Source organism: Nyctereutes procyonoides, unplaced genomic scaffold (genome assembly GCF_905146905.1).
Source record: "Nyctereutes procyonoides isolate TBG_1078 unplaced genomic scaffold, NYPRO_anot_genome, whole genome shotgun sequence".
NCBI classification, from domain to species: Eukaryota; Metazoa; Chordata; class Mammalia; order Carnivora; family Canidae; genus Nyctereutes; species Nyctereutes procyonoides.
In genome coordinates, this window is record NW_026575151.1 from 8,168,195 (window position 1) to 8,184,302 (window position 16,108).

General features: G+C 38.8%; 1 protein-coding gene across 4 annotated transcripts in view; it reads right to left on the minus strand.

Annotated features, from left to right (window-relative positions):
• Window positions 1-16,108, minus strand: part of CFAP299 (cilia and flagella associated protein 299) — a 597,267-nt gene that overhangs the window by 71,897 nt on the left and 509,262 nt on the right. For all 4 annotated transcript variants that reach the window (XM_055313219.1, XM_055313217.1, XM_055313220.1 and 1 more), the window contains one exon: window positions 2,343-2,485. In XM_055313219.1, the coding sequence (XP_055169194.1) occupies window positions 2,343-2,485 (143 nt within the window). The remainder of the gene's footprint in view (window positions 1-2,342; window positions 2,486-16,108) is intronic.

Consider the following 16,108-nt stretch of genomic DNA (forward strand, 5'->3'; position numbering starts at 1 on the left):
TTCCATTTGAATAATGGTGGCACAGAATAATTACCATGGGTTAGCGCCTACATGAGAAGTGAGAATTGGAGACACACTATTTTGAGGAGCTTAGCTGAAAACCAAAGGAGAGGCAGTGGAAGAGTTGTAATGCAAAGGAGATTTCCTTTTTTTTTTTTTTTTTTTTTTTTTTTTAATAGAAATGGTTTCAGCATGTTTAGAGGCAAGATAAAGGAGTTAGTTGAGGGAGTAAGTTTGAGAGTTTTTAAAAACGGGGAACAGATGAAGTATAGCTTCAGTGGAAAGTTGTATCGAAAGCATGAAAAACAAGTTGAATAAATTAGTTCTAAATAGAACAAGTAGTTATTTTTTTCTCTGAATCTCTAAAAAAATTGTGAGACTAGATGTATGTATAAATGGAATATTTCACTTGGTAAGAATTCACTATTAATTGTTTTTCAAGATATAAATTTATTTCTAAAAGCAGAGGGTGTAGCCACCTAAGGTCAGACCTATGTTGTTTCAGAAATGCCACCAGAAAAAATTCCAACTCATTCTTTAAAAAAAAAAAGATTTTATTTATTTATTCATAAGAGACACACAGAGAGAGGCAGAGACATAGGCAGAGGGAGAAGCAGGCTTCTCAGGACTTGATCTGGGGGTTCTGGGATCATGATCTGAGCAAAAAGCAGATGCCCAAACATTGAGTCCCTCAGGTGCCCCCCAAATCATTCTTATGTCATATATTCCCTCATGGTTCTTGAGGAACTGTGGGTCTTGCTGAGTTGGAGGAATGTATACTGGTTTGCAGCAAATTGGCCCTCTGAGAGATAGGCTAATGGATGAGATAGCATGGTGGTGTACCAAGTAGCAAAAGTCATATTCTGAACATGGATGGTGGGCCCAGGGGCTGATGGCTGCCAGAATGGAATCATTACTGAAGATAATCAGAAGGGCACTACAAAGAGAATGCAGGCTAATGAGGAAGTCTGTTTTGATCGACAAAGAGACAGATCAGTTGGTAGTTTTTTTTTTTTGTTTTTTTTTAAGTATCTTTTTAAATTTTTATTTATTTATGATTGTCACAGAGAGAGAGAGAGGCAGAGACATAGGCAGAGGGAGAAGCAGGCTCCATACACCGGGAGCCCGACGTGGGATTCGATCCCGGGTCTCCAGGATCACACCCTGGGCCAAAGGTAGGCGCTAAACCGCTGTGCCACCCAGGGATCCCCAGTTGGTAGTTTCTATGTTTAGACTCAATGTAATCTGTGAAATGTGAGGCAAATCATATATTGAGAGGAATCAGTGTCAAGAGTTGATGATGAAGATCTTGAGGAAGTGATGAAACTTAAGAATATTTTAAGAATATTTTTGGATATCCACACCTTAGTGGAATTTCCTAAAATTTCCTCCAGCAGAACCCAGGAATTCAGTTACAGGTGCAGGAAAAAAAAAAGTGTTTATCAATTTACCTTTGAAGTTAGCAGGATAGATACAGCCAAAATACAAAAAGAGATTATTACAGAGAGTAGTTAAATGACATGCCATGCATCTAGGTGAGATCAGAAAAGGAGTAGATCCATTAAGGTGTGGTGATGGGTTAGGAAATCTTTAGATAATAGCAAAAAAATGGACAAAATACAGGAGGAATGTCAGAGGAGAAGAGTATTGTCACAAGTGTCAAATAATCTGGATACAGTGGAGAGTTCAAGTAGAATGCTGCTATCACTTTTGGATTGTATAGGAAGTAAAATAATTAAAAAATTAGCTTGAGATTTATTCATCAGGGGATAGATGGGTTGATCTGTGAATAACCAACAGTATAGAGCAGATCATATGTGACCTCCAGAAGAAGGGGTAAGGGGTCAATAATAAAAAGAATGATGGGTGGGAAGGAATTCCAGAATAGGCCAGTGATGAGAGTAAATGAGGGCAAGCTCATCAAAGCCTTGTACTTTGGTTGGTGGCCAAAAAAAGGGGGGGGGGGAGAAGAATGTGTTAGGTGGACAGTTCTTGAGGCTGCTAAGAAGACCAGGTCCACGCAGACCAAGTCCCAATCTCATTGCAAAGCCTTATGAGATTAGCCATTTTTAGGTTCTACTTAGCATTTAAAAGGAATGTCACTGAGAATTGACTTACCTCACCTCTGAAAAGTTCTCTTCCTTAGACTGTTAACAGAAAAAGTGCATCTATCTTCATTTCCAATCTAAATTTAAAAATTTTTTTATTCAAGCTACTCTTACATATATATAATATATATATTGCACTCTAAGCATGACATAGAACAGAAAGTAAGAATCTTTTATCATACCTCTCTGGAGCTTGTTCTCTTACTGAGGGTGTGAGAAGTACATACAATTTACCTCATATCTGTAGGTTTTGGAAGAAGTCTTCTTTTTCCACTAAAATAAACTTCAAAATCTTCGAGCTTTAGCCTGTGGGCATAGTCAATGTATCCTGACACCTCCTGCCCATGAGAATTTCTATCACGAATAAAGATCACAGTCTGGTAGCACAAACACAAAAAAGATGGAGAATGGAAAGAGCAAGTGAATAAAAGTCATTTGAATATATTGCATATGATAATAAAAACTGCAGTTTTTGAGTGTTAACTGTGCCAGACCCTACTCTAAGTGCTTTATACTTCATCACTCTCACCATGATTCCATAAAGTAGGTATGATTATTTACTCCTGACAAGTGAAAAAATTCATAAAAAGTTAGCTGCACATGCATATAATGTGCATTTACAGTAGTTTTATGTGATAACATCAATAAATAACTTACAGAGGCCTTCCAAAGGGCAGACATTATTTTAAGTGTTTGCAGTACATTAATTCATTTCCTTTTCTCCCAATCCTATTGTCTTCCCTTTGTCATAATTTCTGTAATAAGAAAACTAAGGAACAGAGAGGTTGGATACCTCACTCATGGTCTCACCCCTACTAATGGAAAAACTGAGATTAAAACCTAGGCTCATATGTTTGTCTTTCTAAGCACTATATCATTTTGCCATCTCAACTCCTATGTGTTTTCTGTTATAGAGATATAAATTGGTCCCTTTTCATTACCATGAGAGTCAAAAAATAACTTGATAAAATTAAAACCTTTCTATAAATTAAAGTCACCTTAAAAATTAAGTCCATAGGTGAAAATAAATAGCAAGTACATATTTCTCATTCACATTAATTACTGCACAAATATCATCATGTGCCTACTACATGTTAGGCACCATCATAGGTGCTGAGGATACAAGACAGTAAATATTCTGGCCTCTCAGAATGTATGCTCTGGTGAGGGGAGACAGGTGACACATGAAAAGGAAAAATAAAATACTTCCAGTGAGTGATAAATGCCACAAAGCAAAGAACATGGTTGATTAGAGAATGAATTGTTGGTAGTGAAGCCTACTTTCAGTAATCAGAAAAGACCTTGAGGAGGTCATTTTAAAACAAGACTTAAAGCATGAAGGGTGAGAAAAAGCTGGCATTTACGGAAAGATCTAGAAAAGGAGACTATCACTGAAGGGAACAGCTGGCACCATGGCCTGTGAGTGGAAATAAACTCATGCAAATGGAAGAACTGTCTTTTCTCTATCAAGCCCACAAGTTCTAAGAACAAGACAAAGCAGACAAACAAAAAACTTATTGTAGCTGGAAAGGTTATTCATATGTCTTTATTTCTAGATCTAGTTCCAAGTACAGAATTTCATGGCAAATTTCTACATCTGGAAGAAACCGTCAACAAGCCTTCCTTTTCCTCTCCAGCAATCACTAGATGGTTACTTGTTGGGTGTCTGTGTAGCCAATTACAGGAAGCACTAGCATGGGTTACCATAGCAGAGCTTCCAAAAAGGTGAACTGAGAGTGGAAAGAATTCTTTTCTCTGCTGCACCTGAGAAAACATATCACTTGCAGTTTCCCTACTGAAAAACAGAAGAACAAGCCACAAGGTACTGTTAGTTGCTATTTTGCTAAATTGCATCCTTCTGCCTCCTGTGGTTGTTTGGCACTGGGTGCTGAGGCTACTGTGCTGAGATGGATTCTGAAGCATGTCCTTGGCTTAAGGAGGGTAAGTGTGGTGATAGATCGGTACCATTTCCCATAGATATGGATCAAGGAGCTAGCATTGGTATTTTTGTGCTCAATCTTCATAGACTTAGTTTTTGATCCTTCTTATTTCTACCACATAACTCCAAGTTAAATGCCTATAGATTTCTCCATGCTTTCAGCTACATGGTTCTTAGCTTTTCTAGCAAATTCTAAATGGACAGTAACTCAGAGACTTCTTGAGGTTCTTACACTACTAAACCCATACCTAATACTGCTATTCTTGCTTAATCAAGACCATGTGCTAGAACTATCAATGTTTTATATTAAGTCCTAAAGGTACTTGAAATCTTTATACCATCAAGACTGCTTCTGATGCTAAGGCAAATAATGCAGGCATACACATACAGAGAAAAAGGTCCAAAATAAGTCCTCTACTTTTAAAATGGAACTCTCTTTTTAAATATTTTTATTTATTTACTTACTTTTTAAAGAAAGAGAGAGAGAGAGAGAGAGCTGGGGAGGGCAGCAGTGGGGGGAGAAGGAATCTTAAGCGGACCCCATGCTGAGCACAAAGCCAGCACAGGACTTGATCTCATCACCCTGAGATTATGACCTGAGCTGAAACCAAGAGTTGGACACTTAGCTGACTGAGATACTCAGGCATTCCTAAAATGGAATTCTATTAACAGAAAAAGAATGAAAAACCCTCCTCTGTCTGCCTCTCTTTGTCTCTCTCTTTAAATGAAATGGACCAGCCTTATTTTTTTTTCAGCAGAATGGCATAGCAAATATCATAACTGATATTTGTTGTGAAAACAAAAACAAAGTCTTTTTAAAAAGATTTTATTTATTTGAGAGAAAGAGAGAGAGAGAGAGAACAAGCAGACGGAGCTGCAGGCAGAGGGACAGGGAGAAGCAGACTCCCCACTGAGCAGGAAGCCCAACTCAGGGCTTGATCCCAGGACCCTGGGATCATGACCTGAGCCGAAGGCAGACCCTTAACTAACTGAGCCATGCAGGTGCCCCAACAAAACCAAATTCTGGATAAAATCTAAAAAAGCAACTTGTAATATGCACTGATGTATTGTCAAGAAAATGAGGAATACTTAAGAGTCTAAAAACTAAGTGAAAGCAGTTTCCCAGATTTCCCAGAAAGGAAAGCAGAGTACTAGAGCCATGTCTGTCCTGCAGGCATATGCTCAACCTCAGGGAATCTCAGCAAGGATTTCATGATCTTGGGAATTGGAGGTGACAGGAGACAAGATCCAGCCTTCTAGGTGGACAGAGTAATAGGATTTACTGCCTTAACATAGGGCAGAGAAATCAAAAAAGTTTGAAAACAATCTTTCATGTGTCCAGAGAAAAGAAGGATGATTCCAGAATTATAAACCCACGGAAAATATCTTTGTAGTGAGCAAAATAAAGACATTCTCAGATCAAGAAATGAGAGAGACTTGGCTGACAAAAGACTCTTACTCAGAGAAATCCTAGAGGATGTACAGTTGACCCTTAAACAACATGGGTTTGAACTACACAGTTCCACTTACATGTGGATATACTAAAAAGAAAACAGTACAGTACTGTAAATGTATTTTCTCTTTCTTACGATTTCTTTAATAATATTTTCTTTAGCTTGCTTTAGTGTAAGAATGCAGTATATAATACACATAACACATAAAATGTGTTAGTTGACCATTTATGTTCTTTAGTAAGGTTTCCAGTCAACAAATAGGCTATTAGTTGTTAAGTTTCACTATTTTACATTATCGTATAAAGTCTTCCTATGTTGGTTAAAACCCATTGTCTATAGGAATCTGAGTAAATCACTTCAAATATCACTTCTCTAGCCTTCTGAAAGTGAAGTGAATGCTCTGTGATTTTTGTAAGTCTAGGTGTTTTCTGAAGCTAGTCAGCCCAAACTGAGTATGACTGGGGGTTCCTTCAGATTCACTGTATGTCCTTGGGTGGGTTTTTCAAGCTCTTAACTCCTTTCTATATTCATAAATCCTATGCCCCTAAGTAGGTTCCTGCAAAATTTAGCAAGTTTCTATGAAACCGAACTGAATGCCTCCAAAACAAACAAACAAACAAACAAACAAACAAACAAAACCAAAATAAACAAGAGACCAAAATCCTGCTTGGACCCAAGCATTTAGTTAGCTAAGCCTTCTTGTAGGCTCTCCTTTCTTCCTGTTTCTCCTTCAGCTCCGTAGAGCAATAAAATAATCTCTTCTGTTTTGCATGGAATAGCTCAGTTCATAGTCAGACCTACCTTCTGCCCTATGCATCTAATTTGTAAGCAACATGCAAATACTGTTTCATTTTCAATGGGGAGATTCTAGTGATCATTGTATCTATAATTCCTTTTATTTTCAATAGAAACAAATTACTTCACTGACATCTTTTCAAGTGTGGCTACATAGGTGTAAAAGTATATTGTGAAAGACTTTAGTAAAATTTTTTTTAAATGCTAAAATAAAAAAAATTCCTAATGAACAACATGCTTCATGAAATTATTTTAAAAAATTGATTAGACCTCTTAATGTGTGGTAATTGGTGATAGACTGTCAGGAAATTACAACTCAACATTTAACTTTAGAAATCCATCATCATCAAAACACAGTGTAGGTGACAGAAAAAATAATGAAACTGGAGACATAAGAGGTAGTTGTAAAGTATTTGATGGCTGGTTGAAATCTTACTGTCTTATTTTTTATTATATGGATTGTCCAAGAACTAGAATTCAGTTATCCGACACTCTTGATTAATAAATTTAATCTTGTCATTTATCAAATGTATATTTTCTTCTAAAGTGAATACTAACTACCCTTGATATTAATACTACTAGATATCATTTATTGAGAAGGCAGTATGTTCTGAGCAAAATATTAAAGCTTTATATTCATTATCTTATTTATTCTCTCAAAAATGTGTAATGGTTAGATAGCATTATGATCCTCATTTTGTAAATGTAGTATTGAGAATAACTGCCTTAAGCTAGAGAATGGGGCACCCACTCACATCCTTCATGGGAAAAGTGCCTTTCCATGAAGTCCATGTTTTTTGCCACTCTATAATGGACACATGGACTAGGATCCAAAGGTTGGCCCTGCCATCTACTTACTTTGTGATACTGATACATTAGTTATCATTTGTGAGATTCAGTTTCTTTTATTATAAAATGAGCATAATGCCTGCTTCTCAGGGTTGCTGTGTGAATTGAGACTATTCTTGCTAAGCACTTAACAATGCCTGGCATACTGTAAACATCCAGTGAATATTATCTATTGCTTTTAAAAATTTGTATTATTACTGTCACTATTGCATTTATATTATGTTAAAGAGTTTTATCAGTTCCTTAGGGATAAGGAAATGGAATACTCCTATCAGAATTCCATTGCCTGGGTGTGTATAATTATGTCGCTGGACAGGGTTCAATTCATTTGTTATGTTCAGCATTCTCAGTTAAAACTTTGGATCTATTCTGAAGTTAAATTTTAAACAATTTTTCCAGGTATTATTGTATACATACAGTTTGGGCCCAACTGACAATAAAGTCATGATTCTGGCATCCAGAATGGGCAGAAGAGACTAAGAGAGCCCTTTGAAGAATTAGGTTTATTTCAGCTTGAGTATGAAATATTTTAGTAATGGCAAACTTTCTTATGTGAACTCCTGTATTGTTTTACTAGGAATTATAAAATGTTATAAATAATTGTTTTAAGTTTCTCTAACAACACTTTCTTTTTCTTAAAAAAGCACAGCTTTATCAAGATACCCTTCATAGAACGTAAAAATTCCCTCACATTTTAAATGTACAGTTCAACGATTTTTAGTAAACTTGCAGAGCCATGCAACACAATCCAGTTTTAAAATACTTTTATCACCCTAAAGAGATCCTTTGTGCTCATTTGCAGTCATCTCTGTTCCCATCCCCAGCCCCGGCAACCACTAATCTACTTTCTGCCTCTACAGATTTGCCTTTTCTGGATTTTTCATATAAATGGGATCATACAATATATGGTCTTTTTTATTCTAATAACATTTTTTATCATAGTTAATTTCCCAAGAGATACATGAAAACTATAAAGACTCTTTTAAATTATGATGTTATGTTTAGAAAAAGGCAGACTTCCAAAATGCTCATTGTCCTTAGATAAAACCTTTTAATCCTCTCTAGAATAAGTCAAAGGATAACCAACCTAAGTACTTCAGTATCAAATGATATTCATTTGAAGCCATGAATATTGGTTTACATTTATTTGCAACCTAAGCAGAAGACACTAGTTTTTGTAACAACAACAAAAGCCTAAGGACAAGCCACTGATAAATATTAAGATACAAATATTCCTGATATTGAGGCAGTGGCTCAGACACCAAAGAAAATGTGGAATCTGAGATTTTACTGGGATGGTCTCTGACCTCAATTGTGAACCAATGTTAGTTTAAAAGACTTATGGAATGTCTAGTTAGGGCCTCATTACCTCTCATATGTTGAGAAAAGATGAATTAAAGTACAATTTAGACCATTAATATATCATTTGGATCTTTGGCTGCTTGTCTTTTCCCAGAAGTGCATTAAAATACAAATTCATAAACTTGTTATGAGTTGAGTATGTGTTGCCTGATTTTTCTTGCCAAACACTAATGAAGAGACATAAACTTGATACATTGAAATGGGAATTTTTCAACAGTGAAGCCAAAGTCACTTGAAAAAAAAAAAGCGTAGTAAGCAGTATGTTTCTAAAACTGAAATATCCATATCAGGGAATGAGAGCTGTCAAACAAGCTAAGTTCTTGTGCTACCCCTCTGAGACTGTCAGTGTGCTCCCTGGCAGAAACAAATGAAGAAAGAATTTTTATCTCCTATAATTTTGGAATACTTCCATGAATCATTAGTTTTAGGGAATATTCTTTTCCTTTCAGAAGAGAAATGATTTTGCAAATGGAGTCTAAGTTCTGACAATTTTTTGTAGTGTCTCAAAATGTGTCCTTATACACTTCTCTAAAAGCAAGTTACTTTCTGAAATTCTTTATGCCAATAATTATTTTAAAATTCTATATCCTTTGATTCAATGGCAATTAGACACATAGCTTTTAACTTACACACACAATTCTCAGGATTATGTTTAAGAAAGTTCTTTGTCCTTCCTATTGAAGGCTTAGAACCAGTATACTTTTTCTTCCTCATCCTGTTGGCCAAAGCAGGTCACAGGCTAGCCCAGATTCAAAAGGCAGGGAATGAGAGGAGGGGCAAGATGGCGGAAGAGTAGGGTCCCCAAATCACCTGTCCCCAACAAATTACCTAGATAACCTTCAAACCATCCTGAAAATCTACGAATTCGGCCTGAGATGTAAAGAGAGACCAGCTGGAATGCTACAGTGAGAGGAGTTCACGCTTCTATCAAGGTAGGAAGACGGGGAAAAAGAAATAAAGGAACAAAAGGCCTCCGAGGGGGAGGGGCCCCGGAGGAGCCGGGCTGAGGCCGGGGCGAGTGTCCCCAGGACAGGAGAGCCCCGTCCCGTCCCGGAGGAGCAGGAGCTGCACCAGCCTTCCCGGACGGGCGGAAAGGGGCTCGCAGGGAGGTGGAGCAGGACCCAGGAGGGCGGGGATGCCCTCGGGCTCCCGGGGACACTAACAGGCACCTGCGCCCCGGGAGAGTGCGCCGAGCTCCCTAAGGGCTGCAGCGCGCACGGCGGGACCGACCGGAGCAGCTCGGAGGGGCTCGGGCGGCGGCTCCAAGGAGGGAGCTGCAGGGCGGGAGCGCGAATCCACCAGCGCAGGCCCCGGAGCACAGGGCGCCGGGACACAGCCCAGGATCCGGCCTCCCCCGGGGCAGGCAGAGGCCGGGAGGGCCCAGGACAGCAAGGACGCTCCTGCCCCGAGCTGAGCAGATCAGCGGCCCCGCCCCGGAGCCTCCAGGCCCTGCAGATGGAAAGCCGAGAGCCCCGAGCCCCGTAGTTCCTGCAGAGGCTGAATCCAGGCTTCCAGAGTTGCCATAGCAACTGCGACTGTTCCTCCTGAGACCTCACGGGGTAAACAACCCCCGCTGAGCCCTGCAGCAGGCAGGGGCAGAGCAGCTCCCCCAAGTGCTAACACCTGAAAATCAGCGCAACAGGCCCCTCCCCCAGAAGACCAGCTGGACGGACCAGTTCCAGGGGAAGTCAAGGGACTTAAAGTCTACAGAAATACTCCCCCGTGTTTTTTTTTTTTTTTTTTGCTTTTCTTTTTTCTTTTCTTTTTGATTTCTGATTGCTTCCCCCACCCCCCTTTTTTTTTCACCTTTCTTTCTTTTTCTTTCCCTTTTTCTTCTCTTCTTTCCTTTTTCTTTTCTTTTTCTTTTTTCTTTTTCTCTTTTCTTTCCTTCTCTCTCTTTCTCTCCTTTTCCCAATACAACTTGTTTTTGGCCACTCCGCACTGAGCAAAATGACTAGAAGGAAAACCTCACCTCAAAAGAAAGAATCAGAAACAGCCCTCTCTCCCACAGAGCTACAAAATCTGGATTACAATTCAATGTCAGAAAGCCAATTCAGAAGCACTATTATACAGCTACTGGTGGCTCTAGAAAAAAGCATTAAGGACTCACGAGACTTCATGACTGCAGAATTTAGATCCAATCAGGCAGAAATTAAAAATCAACTGAATGAGATGCAATCCAAACTAGAAGTCCTAACGACGAGGGTTAACGAGGTGGAAGAACGAGTGAGTGACATAGAAGACAAGTTAATGGCAAAGAGGGAAACTGAGGAAAAAAGAGATAAACAATTAAAGAACCATGAAGACAGATTAAGGGAAATAAATGACACTCTAAGGAAGAAAAACTTACGTTTAATTGGGGTTCCCGAGGGCGCCGAAAGGGACAGAGGGCCAGAATATGTATTTGAACAAATCCTAGCTGAAAACTTTCCCAATCTGGGAAGGGAAACAGGCATTCAGATCCAGGAAATAGAGAGATCCCCCCTAAAATCAATAAAAACCGTTCAACACCTCGACATCTAATAGTGAAGCTTGCAAATTCCAAAGATAAAGAGAAGATCCTTAAAGCAGCAAGAGACAAGAAGTCCCTGACTTTCATGGGGAGGAATATTAGGGTAACAGCAGACCTCTCCACAGAGACGTGGCAGGCCAGAAAGGGCTGGCAGGATATATTCAGGGTCCTAAATGAGAAGAACATGCAACCAAGAATACTTTATCCAGCAAGGCTCTCATTCAAAATGGAAGGAGAGATAAAGAGCTTCCAAGACAGGCAGGAACTGAAAGAATATGTGACCTCCAAACCAGCTCTGCAAGAAATTTTAAGGGGGACTCTTAAAATTCCCCTTTAAGAAGAAGTTCATTGGAACAATCCACAAAAACAAGGACTAAATAGATATCATGATGACACTAAACTCCTATCTGTCAATAGTAACTCTGAACGTGAACGGGCTTAATGACCCCATCAAAAGGCGCAGGGTTTCAGACTGGATAAAAAAGCAGGACCCATCTATTTGCTGTCTACAAGAGACTCATTTTAGACAGAAGGACACCTACAACCTGAAAATAAAAGGTTGGAGAACCATTTACCATTCAAATGGTTCTCAAAAGAAAGCAGGGGTAGCCATCCTTATATCAGATAAACTAAAATTCACTCCGAAGACAGTAGTGAGAGACGAAGAGGGACACTATATCATACTTAAAGGATCTATCCAACAAGAGGACTTAACAATCCTCAATATATATGCCCCGAATGTGGGAGCTGCCAAATACTTAAACGAATTATTAACCAAAGTAAAGAAATACTTAGATAATAATACACTTATACTTGGTGACTTCAATCTAGCTCTCTCTACCCTTGATAGGTCTTCTAAACACAACATCTCCAAAGAAACGAGAGCTTTAAATGATACACTGGACCAGATAGATTTCACAGATATCTACAGAACTTTACATCCAAACTCAACTGAATACACATTCTTCTCAAGTGCACATGGAACTTTTTCCAGAATAGACCACATACTGGGTCACAAATCGGGTCTGAACCGATACCAAAAGATTGGGATCGTCCCCTGCATATTCTCAGACCATAACGCCTTGAAATTAGAACTCAATCACAAGAAGAAGTTTGGAAGGACCTCAAACACGTGGAGGTTAAGGACCATCCTGCTAAAAGATAAAAGGGTCAACCAGGAAATTAAGGAAGAATTAAAAAGATTCATGGAAACTAATGACAATGAAGATACAACTGTTCAAAATCTTTGGGATGCAGCAAAAGCAGTCCTGAGGGGGAAATACATCGCAATACAAGCATCCATTCAAAAACTGGAAAGAACTCAAATACAAAAGCTAACCTTACACATAAAGGAGCTAGAGAAGAAGCAGCAAATCGACCCGACGCCCAGCAGAAGAAGAGAGTTAATTAAAATTCGAGCAGAACTCAACGAAATTGAGACCAGAAGAACTGTGGAACAGATCAATAGAACCAGGAGTTGGTTCTTTGAAAGAATTAATAAGATAGATAAACCATTAGCCAACCTTATTAAAAAGAAGAGAGAGAAGACTCAAATTAATAAAATCATGAATGAGAAAGGAGAGATCACTACCAACACCAAGGAAATACAAACGATTTTAAAAACATATTATGAACAGCTCTACGCCAATAAATTAGGCAATCTAGAAGAAATGGACGCATTCCTGGAAAGCCACAAACTACCAAAACTGGAGCAGGAAGAAATAGAAAACCTGAACAGGCCAATAACCAGGGAGGAAATTGAAGCAGTCATCAAAAACCTCCCAAGACACAAGAGTCCAGGGCCAGATGGCTTCCCAGGGGAATTCTATCAAACGTTTAAAGAAGAAATCATACCTATTCTACTAAAGCTGTTTGGAAAGATAGAAAGAGATGGAGTACTTCCAAACTCATTCTATGAGGCCAGCATCACCTTAATTCCAAAACCAGACAAAGACCCCACCAAAAAGGAGAATTACAGACCAATATCCCTGATGAACATGGATGCAAAAATTCTCAACAAGATACTAGCCAATAGGATCCAACAACACATTAAGAAAACTATTCACCATGACCAAGTAGGATTTATCCCCGGGATGCAAGGCTGGTTCAACACTCGTAAAACAATCAATGTGATTCATCATATCAGCAAGAGAAAAACCAAGAACCATATGATCCTCTCATTAGATGCAGAGAAAGCATTTGACAAAATACAGCATCCATTCCTGATCAAAACTCTTCAGAGTGTAGGGATAGAGGGAACTTTCCTCGATATCTTAAAAGCCATCTACGAAAAGCCCACAGCAAATATCATTCTCAATGGGGAAGCACTGGGAGCCTTTCCCAGTAAGATCCTAAGATCAGGAACCAGACAGGGATGTCCACTCTCACCACTGCTATTCAACATAGTATTGGAAGTCCTAGCCTCAGCAATCAGACAACAAAAAGACATTAAAGGCATTCAAATTGGCAAAGAAGAAGTCAAACTCTCCCTCTTCGCCGATGACATGATACTCTACATAGAAAACCCAAAAGCCTCCACCCAAGATTGCTAGAACTCATACAGCAATTTGGTAGCGTGGCAGGATACAAAATCAATGCCCAGAAATCAATGGCATTCCTATACACTAACAATGAGACTGAAGAAAGAGAAATTAAGGAGTCAATCCCATTTACAATTGCACCCAAAAGCATAAGATACCTAGGAATAAACCTAACCAAAGAGGTAAAGGATCTATACCCTAAAAACTATAGAACACTTCTGAAAGAAATTGAGGAAGACACAAAGAGATGGAAAAATATTCCATACTCATGGATTGGCAGAATTAATATTGTGAAAATGTCAATGCTACCCAGGGCAATTTACACGTTCAATGCAATCCCTATCAAAATACCATGGACTTTTTTCAGAGACTTAGAACAAATTATTGTAAGATTTGTGTGGAATCAGAAAAGACCCCGAATAGCCAGGGGAATTTTAAAAAAGAAAACCATAGCTGGGGGCATCACAATGCCAGATTTCAGGTTGTACTACAAAGCTGTGGTCATCAAGACAGTGTGGTACTGGCACAAAAACAGACACATAGACCAATGGAACAGAATAGAGAATCCAGAAATGGACCCTGAACTTTATGGTCAACTAATATTCGACAAAGGAGGAAAGACGATCCACTGGAAGAAAGACAGTCTCTTCAATAAATGGTGCTGGGAAAACTGGACATCCACATGCAGAAGAATGAAACTAGACCACTCTCTTGCACCATACACAAAGATAAACTCAAAATGGATGAAAGATTTAAATGTGAGACAAGACTCCATCAAAATCCTAGAGGAGAACACAGGCAACACCCTTTTTGAACTTGGCCACAGTAACTTCTTGCAAGATACATCCACGAAAACAAAAGAAACAAAAGCAAAAATGAACTATTGGGACTTCATCAAGATAAGAAGCTTTTGCACAGCAAAGGATACAGTCAACAAAACTCAAAGACAACCTACAGAATGGGAGAAGATATTTGCAAATAACATATCGGATAAAGGGCTAGTTTCCAAAATCTATAAAGAACTTATTAAACTCAACACCAAAGAAACAAACAATCCAATCATGAAATGGGCAAAAGACATGAAGAGAAATCTCACAGAGGAAGACATAGACATGGCCAACATGCACATGAGAAAATGCTCTGCATCACTTGCCATCAGGGAAATACAAATCAAAACCACAATGAGATACCACCTCACACCAGTGAGAATGGGGAAAATTAATAAGGCAGGAAACAACAAATGTTGGAGAGGATGTGGAGAAAAGGGAACCCTCTTACACTGTTGGTGGGAATGTGAACTGGTGCAGCCACTCTGGAATACTGTGTGGAGGTTCCTCAAAGAATTAAAAATAGGCCTGCCCTACGACCCAGCAATTGCACTGTTAGGGATTTACCCCGAAGATTCAGATGCAATGAAACGCCGGGGCACCTGCACCCCGATGTTTCTAGCAGCCATGTCCACAATAGCCAAACTGTGGAAGGAGCCTCGGTGCCCATCGAAAGATGAATGGATAAAGAAGATGTGGTTTATGTATACAATGGAATATTACTCAGCCATTAGAAACGACAAATACCCACCATTTTCTTCAACGTGGATGGAACTGGAGGGTATTATGCTGAGTGAAGTAAGTCAATCGGAGAAGGACAAACAGTGTATGTTCTCACTCATTTGGGGAATATGAATAATAGTGAAGGGGAATATAAGGGAAGGGAGAAGAAATGTGTGGGAGATATCAGAAAGGGACACAGAACATAAAGACTCCTAACTCTGGGAAACGAACTAGGGGTGGTGGAAGGGGAGGAGGGCGGGGGGTGGGGGTGAATGGGTGACGGGCACGGAGGGGGACACTTGACGGGATGAGCACTGGGTGTTATTCTGTATGTTGGTAAATTGAACACCAATAAAAATTAATTTATAAAAAATAAATAAATAAATAAATAAATAAATAAATAAATAAATAAAAACAAAAGGCAGGGAATGACTTCCCTTGAAGGGAAGAGCTGCAAAAATGTCATTGCAAAGGGGCATGGATAAAGGACAAAGTAGTGAATTGTGGTTCTTTTTCAATATACAGTTACTTACCTTAAAGAAACTAGGAGTTTTGCAAGTAGCTGGTTTGTTCATTTTGTAATAGTTGGGGATTTGATTTCTGAGGGCAGTCATGAACTAATAACTTTTTTCTCTCCCAATTTATAAAATATATCCATATCTCAAAGGGTGTTTTTGCAGTGAAGTTAAGAATAATTTAAGGGGAAAAAAAAGAATAATTTAGGAATATCTGGTCTCACTGTTAAGTATCCAAAATGATCTGGAAATTTTAGTAGATGAAACTAATATTGAAAGTATATATAGCCCCTAAATACTGAAAGGAGAAAAGAAAATTATTATATTTTATATAAACTTATAAATACTTTTAAAAAACCAAGACAGCTAACTAAAAACCTTCTAAGACTACCCATTAAGTTGATCCAATTCAAAACATCTATACCGAAAAAAATACCATGATTTAACACTGGCAATAATCTACTAGCTACTATAGTAGATATAT